This window comes from Galeopterus variegatus, unplaced genomic scaffold (assembly GCF_000696425.1).
Source record: "Galeopterus variegatus unplaced genomic scaffold, G_variegatus-3.0.2 Scaffold138, whole genome shotgun sequence".
NCBI classification, from domain to species: Eukaryota; Metazoa; Chordata; class Mammalia; order Dermoptera; family Cynocephalidae; genus Galeopterus; species Galeopterus variegatus.
The window spans coordinates 91,914-102,007 of NW_007726249.1; the positions used below are offsets into that span (position 1 = coordinate 91,914).

Genomic DNA, 10,094 nt, shown 5'->3' on the forward strand with positions numbered 1-10,094 from the left:
TGTTTCTGAACTATGTACCAAAAAAGAACATGCTATCAAATGTATTTCATATGCAAACACTCATAAGCCCTTACTTCTTGGATACTGCCACTTTTGGTTTCCACTTTCGGAACTTCACCTGCCTCTCCTTTCGTTCCAGCTCCTTGAGGAATTCCATGATTTGCCGGTATTGCAGCTTTTCATTAGAGGTTAAGAGATACTAGGTTAGAACAGATTTGTTTCCTTTACTCACTTAAGACCTACATCTACCGAGAACAATTCATATTAGTCAATACACTGAACTGAAGCCAGTACAAACTGAAACACCAAAAGATCAGCATTGAGTGGCTTGTGTCTCTGAACACTGACAGTTGAGTATTTATACTTACCGCACCTCCTGCATTCTCTGCTACACTTAAAAACATCAAATCAAAACTAACCTGAGATCAACCCAATTTAACCATGTAACAGATAGTGGGTTTTACACCTAACACAACTTTGTTCTGGAGGCAAATAGTCTCACATACACTTTCTTTCCTAAGGATTCTGTTAAGTGTCAAGACCTTTCTATCAATATTTTCCTGTCATCCCCAATCACCAGCCTGATGGTAAGAGTATAAGCCACTAGGAAGAGAGTGTACCTGAGAGAGTTTCAAGGGAATGGTCTCCAGCTGAATATCACATTCAATGCGGGGACTGTGCCGAGACCTCAGAGGCTCCTTGGAGCAGTTTCTCTTCAAAAGAGCAGATGCGCACACAGGCTCCAAGACATAGTGATGACTGCGGCTTTCCATGTTCCTGGCCATCGCCTCCTGCATGTTCAGAAGAACATCCATTCTCATCAGACTGGCTTTCTTTCATTCTTATAATGCCACGGTTTGATGATAGAAATGGTCAGGCTATGCTATAGACTGTGTCATAACAGCAAATGCTTTTAGGATCAAGTTACATGTTTGTACATTATAAAATCTACAGCATATTACATCAGAATCCAAAAACAGTATAAAATTGGGCTCTACAGTTCTCTAGTATTTTTAAATTTTTATTTATGCTTCTTAATAAGTAATACATTCACATGGCTTAAAATTGAAAGGCAAAAAAAGGTGAAGCGTCTCTTTCCTACTCTCATCTTCCAGTCACCCACCTATCTTCCCTAGAGGCAACCAATGATACCAACTACTTATGTCCCCACCAGAGCATTCTGTACATATCCAGGCACATCTATAATTTCGGTTTTTTACACAAATGCTATAGAAGCTATTTTTCCTTGGTTTTTTAAACTTAATACTATATCTTAGAGGCTATTACATATTCATCATAAAGACCTTTACCTTTATTTTTTATAGCTGCATACTGTTCTACTGTATGGATGCAGTATTTGTTTAATCAAATCAGCAAAACAAAAACCATTCTATACAATAGCATGCAGCCAAAGATAACTTAAACCACCTACAATTTCTTTACCAAAAAAATTGACATTTTTGTTTTATCCTTCACAAACAGTAATACTTTATATCTGATGATTTATGACTTTCTAAGTATCTTTTAAAGGAATACCACCGAACACGATGTTTTAACAAACATAATAAGAAAGCTCTTCTGAGTTCCGGCCAAGATGGCAGAATAGACGGTCCACAGTTTCACTCTCTCCCACAAATCAACCAATTTACAACTATAAAAATGTAACATCAGCTTGGGGCCGGCCCGGTGGCGCACTGCTACAGTGCCGCTGCCGCCGAGGGTTCAGATCCCACATACAGACCGGCGGCTCACTGGCTGAGCGAGGTGCGGGCGCAACACCGAGGGTTGCGATCCCATTGCCGGTCCCGGACTGGTACGGGCGCAACACTGAGGGTTGCGATCCGTTGCCGGTCACAAAAAAAGACAAAAAGGAAAAAAAAAAATGTAACATCAGCCAAGCTGGGGCCACTGGAGCTAAGGGGAAGAGGAGGAGAGACCCTACAGAGTTCATGAAGGCGGGAGAAACCACGATGAGAGAAAGGAAAAACTGCTCTGAGCTTTTCAGGCCATGGCCGCTTTAAAGCTCAAGCTGCTGAGCACATGCAGCAGGAGCCTGCAGAAGCCGTGGCTGTGCCCTTCAGATGGAGTTACTTCAAGGCGGCAGGGGAGAAGAGGGCCTTGGTGGCCCCGAGGACAGCAAGACCACTAATAGGGTTCCCATGGACCCACGCAGGAGGAGCCAGAACAGCTGAAAAAGGGGAGCCATTCAGAGTCTGGTGAGTCATCACAAGGGACCGGCGCAGGGCCCATCTCACGGGAAGTGTTGGGAGCACGGGCAGTGGGGGAGACAGGCCCACCAGGAGAACACTGGGACACAGCAAGGACAGCCAGTCCGCCCCCCAATCAACACAGGACCACTCAGAGGAGACTGGTCAGGAATGCAGAATTGCATGGGGTACAGTTTGATGAAAAAACTCAGACCCAGGGGCCGGCCCGGTGGCGCACTGCTACAGTTCGCCGCTTGGGAGCGCGGCGGCGCTCCCGCCGAGGGTTTGGATCCCACATACAGACCGGCCGCTCACTGGCTGAGCGAGGTGCGGGTGCAACACCGAGGGTTGCGATACCGTTGCCGGTCCCGGTCCGGTACGGGCGCGACACTGAGGGTTGCGATCCGTTGCCGGTCACGAAAAAAGACAAAAAGGAAAATAAAAAAAAGAATTATATGGCAATAAAAACCTCTGCAAAAATCATACCTGTAACTCGACCTGAGGCAAATCCCCCAATAAAGTGCAATCGACATCCCAATAGATGCTAAACTCTGCCACATCCAATTGCTTTTTCCTCATTAGTTTCTGTACCTGAAGAAAGAAAGACAGGCAAGAAAACAGGATGACTGTCTATTCATAAATGCATTCATTCATTCAACAAACCATTTAGAAGAATCATGCCTCAGGCACTTTGTAAGGTGCTGGAGTTACAAAACTGAATTAAAACATGATTTTGCTCTTACAGAGTTCAAAATCTAGGTAATAGGATACAAACATGCAAGCAAATGATTACACAGAGAGAAATAGGAAGAATATATAAGATGCTATGAGCAAACGAAAAAGAAAATGTCACCACGTGAATGAGTGTCAAAAGATGTATATGTTTCAGAGAAATGGACAGGAAGGAGGAAAGGACTGGGTCAACAATACAAAAAGCCTGATATCTTCAGGGGTCAGTGAATACATCTGTGTATCTGGAACACTATACATGTGGTGTGGTCAGCAGTACTGGTGCATGTGTATGAATACATATTTGCAGTGGGGAGTTAGTTAAGTGCTGAGAACAGTAGCTTAGAAAGTTACTAGGTATACTGGGTTGAATAGTGTCCTCTCCTCCCTATAAAATTCACGTCCATGTGAAAGTTGAGACTACGACCTTATTTGAAAATAAGGTCTTTGCAGATGAAATCAAATTAAAATGAGGTCATACTGAATTAGTATAGGCCCTAATCAAATGAGTAGTGTCCTTACAAAAAGAAAAAAGAAAAAAAAAATGACACGCAGGGTAGAAGACCATGTGAAGATAGAGTCAGAGATTAGAGTGACATATCTACAAGCCAAGGAAGACAAAAGAACAGGAAACCACTAGAAGAAAGGATAGAGGAACGGGACAGTTTCTCCCTCAGAACCTCCAGAAGGAACCAACCCAGCCAACTCCTTGATTTCAGACCCTTGGCATCTAGAACTAGAGAATAAATTTCTGTTGTTTTAAGCCATCTAGTTTGTGACAATGTGTTACAGCAGCCCCAGGAAACTAATTCACTAGGAAAGGAAGTTTATACCATACTTTAAGTGACATAAAGCCACTGAAGGTTTTAATGTAGGCAGGTACCACAATCAGGTATAGGTTTTAGAAACAGAACTTGATCTTGGGCACAGGTGGTGATGGTCAGCTTTGCATCCATGAATACGCATAACCCATAAATTTTTTTTTTTCAAATTAGTTAATTAAAAAAAAGAAAAAAGAAACAGAATTTGGCTGAGGGATGGGAAGGGAGAGGGCTGGATTTAGCTGCAGGCCACAGCTTGTCAACCCCTGCCCTAGAGCTGATCCACCCAGGTTCAAGACCTAGCCCCACTTCTCACTTCATCTCTCTGCACCTTAGTGTCCTCAGCTGTAATATCTGAATAACAGTGGTGGGGAAAATTAAAGAGAATTAAATGAGTTAAATCATGTAAAACACTAAGAACAGTGCCTGGCACATAAAAGGGCTCAAAAGCTATTACTTGTTTTAACTTGTTTCAATAACATGCTAGGGGAAAAAGTTGGCTTCAGGGGGGCAAAATGGGCAGATGGAATATATGGAATCATTTTGGTTATGATGAGCTGTGGTATAATATGAAATATATTTGGTCTTTGTCCCTGGTTCCTGACACAGAGCTCCTAAAATCCTTAGAAATTCCTGAATGACAGGAGTATCTTTTGTTATTCATAATGAGCCCTTTTGATCACACCTGAGTTTATGCTAATGAGGTAACTAAGGGTAAGGCCTCTAGACAATCTCAGGATCAGGCTCGTCACCAGAAAGTGATTGAAGGTTTGGGACTTTCAGCTCCCCCGGCAACCTGTGGATGGTGGGCTAGAGAAGAAGCTATAAAAACTTTTGAACAATGATGAGATTTGATGAGCCTCCAGGTTGCAAAACACTGGAAGGTGGAATGCCCCTCTTCTGGCTGTTCAACTGTATCCTTTATAATATCCTTCATATGAGAGCACTTCAGAAAGTTCATGGAAAAATAGAATTAAAAGATAATATTATCTTTTCATGAATTTTTTGAAGTACCCTCACAATAAACCTTTATAATATCCTTTATGTTAAGCCAGTAAATGTAAGCAAAGTGTTTCCCTTAGTTTGTGAACCATCCTAGCAAATTATCAAACCTGAAGAAGGGGGGTCATGGGAACTCCGATTTATAGCTGGTCAGTCAGAAACACAGTCATTACCTGGGATTTGCGATTGGCATCTGAAGTGGGGGGCAGTCTTGCAGGACTACCTAACCTGTGGGGTCTACACTAATGCCTGTTAGCATCAGAACTGAGTTAAACTGTAGGACACCCACTTGATGTCTGCTAAAGAATTGTTTGGTTTGTGGGGAAAAACTCCCACACACCTGGTGTCAAAAGTGTGTGAAGTATAGAGAAACAGAGTGTGTTTTATCAGACAAGCGTAAAATACCATAGAGGTGTCCCATAACCAGTTTTAAAAAACCATGAATATGAAGGTCAGAAGAGAGGTGGAGAATGGAGTTCAAGAGGTAAAAGCCATCAGCAAATATGCCCAGGTGGTAGGTGAAACTATGACACAGAGTGACTTTACCCAAGAAGTGCATGTAGTGTGCAAAGATAATCAAGGATGAAATCCTTTCTGCAGCTCAGTTTCTTCATGTATAAAATGAAAATGATATAACCAAAGGCTGAAGAAAATTAACTGCTTTTCTATTTCAGCTAATTAGATTTGTTGCATACAAACAAGAAACATGCATACCTACCACAAAGCATACTGGAAAAGAATACGATATCATTTACATACACAAAAGGACAGAAGACAGAGCCGCAAATTCCCTAGGACACTGCTTTCTTCCCATGTAATCTTATTTCCTACTCACAGGCTCATTCACAGCATTTTGCATGGACACATTCTTAATGCAGATGCCAAACGCAAAAGGATGGGAAGGATCGGTAATACCATCTTCAAAGCGTAAATGGACATCTTGAATTTTTAACTACAAAGGAGAGAAAAAAGAAAAAGACATTTAGGTAACCGCTGCAAGTGGAATACTATAGGTTGGGCTCAAACTGCCCTTGAGCCACAAAAGTAAACAACGGCAGGCATTTTATACACAAACATCACACACATCAAATATTCTGTAAGTTCCAAAGAGAGTTACAATCACAAACTGCACACGAATAACATATCTTTGTGATCAGTGTTATCTCAACAACAGAACTACAAAAATTTCATTAAATCCTTTCAGGAAAACTAGCCAGTTAGCTCAGCTGGTTAAAGTGGGATACTGATAACACCAAGGTCTATGGTTTGATCCCTATACTGGCCAGCAAAAAAAAAATTTAGAAGACACTTAAAGCAGCATTTAAAGAGAATAAAACCACTGTATTCAGATCATTATCCCTCCTGCTCTTCTAATACCACAATCTTGGCTTCTATGTCCCAACATTTGGACCCAGGTTCAACAGAAAAGAACATAACCTTTGTTTGTATGTATGTATGTATTTACTTCTCCTTGCCCCCGTAAGTGGGCTACAGAAAAAGCACTCTGCTTCAATGAATCAAAAAATAATAAAGTGGGCCGAGCCTGTGGCGCACTCGGGAGAGTGCGGCGCTCCCGCCGCAGGTTCAGATCCTATATGGGGATGGCCGGTGCGCTCACAGCGCTCACTGGCTGAGCGCGGTGCGGCCGGTCTCAAAAAGGACAAAAAAAAAAATAATAATAATAATAATAAAGTGAAAACACAACCCACAGAATGGGAGAAAGTATCTGTAAATCATATAACTATTAAGGGACTAGTACCCAGAACATATAAAGAGCTCTTATAACTAAAAAGACAAACTAATTTTTTAAATGGGCAAAGAATTTGAAGAGACATTTATCCAAAAAAAGATACAAAAATGGCCAATAAATATATAGAAACATACTTAGAATCATTAGCCATTAAGGAAATGCAAATCAAAACCACAATGAGATATCACTTCACAACCACTAGTTTGACTACAATCAAAGGACAAGAGAGTGATATCCCCAAGATGGCAGAACAGACCATCCCAGCGTGGCTCTCCCCCAACAGATCAACATACAACTATTAAAACACAAAAACTGCCATTCTAAAATCACTGGAACTAAGGTGAAGAAGAGAACAGACCCTGGAGTCTGTGAAGGCATGGATGGCCATGGCAAGTGGGAGGAGAGATCACTCTGATCAGTCCAAGCTCCAGCTGCTCCCAGGCCAGCATGGCACAGAGCAGCCACCAGTGCATGGGGCAGCTACCCGGAGACGGCAAAGCTGCAGAAGCACCCTTTGCATGAAGGTACTTGGAGGCTGCAGGGGAGAAGGGTGCCAAGACCACTGGCAGAAAGAAAAAAAAAAAAAAATCACTTCAGAGCACACCATCATCCCATCTCCCAGGCCAGCAAAGCTACTCACAAGCTTCCCCTGGCCCACTTAGGAGGGAGGAAACATCCAGAGAGCCCAGTTGCATTTGTGAAGGAAATAAAATCAATACATCAAAGAGACACCTACACTTCCCATGTTCATCACAACACTATTTACAATAGCCAAGAAATGGAATCAAATAATATCCATCAACAGATGGATAAAAGTACTGTGGTATATATACACAATGGAATACTATTCAGCTATAATAAAAAATGAAATCCTGTCACTTGCAGCAACATGGATGGAACTGGAGACCATCATGTTAAATGAACTAAGCCAGGCACAGAAAGACAAATACCAAAATGATTTCACTCATACGTGGAATCTAAAAAGAAAAAAAAAAAGTGGTTCTCATAGAAGTAGAGACTAGAATAATGGTTACCGGAGGCCAGGAGGGGAAGTAGTATATTAACAGGTACAAAACTATGCCATCTACTCTAACTGAATCATGGCACAGTATATGCATGCACTGAAACAACACTCTGTATCCTACAAATATGTACAATTAAATGTTAAAATTAAAATGTAAATTAAAAAAAAGACAGACAATAACAAATGTGGATAAGGATGTAGAGAAACTGAAATGCTCATGCATTGCTGATGAAACTGTAAAATAGTGCAGTCTTTTTGGAAAAGTTTGGTAGCTCCTCAGAAAGCAAACAGAGTTTCCATATGATTCAGCAAGTCCACTCCTAGGTATACACTCAAGAGTACTGAAAACATGTTCATAGAGAACTCTATACATGAATGTTTACAGATGCATTATTCGTAATAGCCAAAAAGTGGAAACATCCCACATGTCCATCAACTGATGAACGGATAAACAAAATGTCAGGGCTGGCTAGTTAGCTTGATTGATTACAGCGTGATGTTAGAACACCAATGTCAGGGGTACAGAGATCCCCATACCAGCCAGCCACCATTTAAAAAAAAAAAAAATTAATATATGGTGTATCTTGAGAACTGTGAAAACTGTTTGCACAAACACTCCATTCAAAAGAGATCTGGCCAGGGCCGGCCCGGTGGCGCACTGGAGAAGTGTGCCACTTGGGAGCGTGGCGGCACTCCCGCCGAGGGTTCGGATCCTATGTGGAGACCGGTTCCCGCTCACTGGCTGAGCACGGTGCGGGCACAACACCAAGGGTTGCAATCCCGTTACCGGTCAGTAAAAAAGACAAAAAGGAAAAAAAAAAAGAGATCTGGCCAAAGTTTAACATGGCTTCTTGCAGCCTAAGGCCATGTCCCTGGGATAACCCAGTCCCCTTTTGAGTTCCTGCCTGGAAAAGCTCAGAACTGTCAAAAGAATTTACTGTTTGTTCTAGCCAACACCTGCCATAGGCCCCAGACCTCCTTTTCTTAGAGCTTTTACTAAAAAGGGCTTATTATTGTGAATCCTTTCTTTGATCTGTATATGTATCGCCTACAATGCAGGAGAGTCCTTCTCAAAGGCCTGAAAGCCATTCCTTTGGAATGTTATCATCAGAAAGACCTCTGCCTCCCAGTCTCTGTGGGAGGATGGAATCCTAACTGCAGACACAGCTGGCCTAATCATATTTACACTGACCAAGGCTCTGTAAATTTTTCACTTGAGTCCCCGCTCACCCTCCCTCCCTATACCCTCACACTCCCTTTAAAAGGCCCAGCTACCTCTGCACAAGTCAGAAAGAATCTAAGCTCTTTCCCCTACTGTTAGTAGTTACTGAATAAAATCTGTTTTCACTGCTTTAGCTAATATCCCACTTTATCTGTGACAATCCATACAATGTAATATAGTCATAAAAAGGAATGAGGTACTGATACATGCTACTACATGAATGAACCTTGAAAACATTAGGCTAAGGGAAAGCTGCCAGGCCACTCATTGTATGAATTCCATTTATACGAAATGTCCAAAATTGGCAAATCCATAGAAAAAGTAGATTAGTGGCTCCAGAGACTGGAACGAGAGGGAATTGGCAGTGACTACTGAGCATAATGTGTCTTTTTGGGATAATGAAAATGTTCTGGAATTATATAGTAGTGATTAATGCACAACTTTGTAAATATACTGAAAACACTAAACTGTATACTTTAGAAGGACGAACTTTCTGGTATATGAACTATATCTCAATAAAGCTATTATCAAAACTAAGCAAAGTCTGGCCCATTAGCTCATTTGGTTATAGTGTGGTGCTGATAACACCAAGGTCCAGGGTTCAGGTCCCTATACTGGTAAGCCACCAAAAAAAAAAAAAAAACCCTAAACAAAAATAAAACTTATGGCTAATTTTTTTAAAATGGCTCATTGGCTTAGTTGGTTAGAGCACAGCATTGATAATGCCAAGGTCAAGGGTTCAGATCCCTATACTGGCCAACCACCCAAAAAAAAAATTAAAATTAATTAACAAATTAAAAATCAATGACAACTTAAAAAAAAAAAAACTAACTAAAACAATTCAAAGCAGTCACCTCATATGAACCAATCTTTCTGTCAAAGTTATGAAACCAACCTCAGACTGTGGGACATGCCACACCCTGAATACATTTGGCCTGTGTCACCTTGACATTGCAAGAAAACCCAGGAGGTAATAATAAGTATGGGCTAATTCTTATGACATTCATGAAAATTAGTGTGGACTGTGATCTAGTTTTTGTTTGTTTATTGGAGGCTGGCCTATACAAGGATCCGAACCCTTCACCTTGGTGTTACAACACCATGCTTGAACAAACTGAGCTAACCGGCCAGCCCTCCTGATCTAGTTTTTGAGGACAAAACAAAATTGTAATTAAAGGGGCCAGCCCGGTGGCACACTGCTATAGTGCGCCGCTTGGGAAGTGCGGTGGCGCTCCCGCTGAGGGTTCGGATCCCACATACAGACCGGTTCCCGCTCACTGGCTGAGCAAGGCACGGGAGCGACACCGAGGGTTGCAATCCCGTTGCCGGTCCCCGGTCC

The 10,094-nt window shown here is 41.8% G+C and overlaps 1 protein-coding gene across 1 annotated transcript in view; it reads right to left on the reverse strand.

Annotated features, from left to right (window-relative positions):
• The window catches only part of VPS13D (vacuolar protein sorting 13 homolog D (S. cerevisiae)), a gene marked incomplete at its 3' end in the record, with an annotated part of 105,995 nt that overhangs the window by 86,250 nt on the left and 9,651 nt on the right, over nucleotides 1-10,094 (reverse strand). The window contains exons 5-8 of the mRNA XM_008589879.1: nucleotides 5,595-5,711; nucleotides 2,694-2,798; nucleotides 621-791; nucleotides 75-175 (exon numbers count right to left, since the gene is read on the reverse strand). Coding sequence (XP_008588101.1) covers nucleotides 75-175; nucleotides 621-791; nucleotides 2,694-2,798; nucleotides 5,595-5,711 — 494 coding nt within the window. The remainder of the gene's footprint in view (nucleotides 1-74; nucleotides 176-620; nucleotides 792-2,693; nucleotides 2,799-5,594; nucleotides 5,712-10,094) is intronic.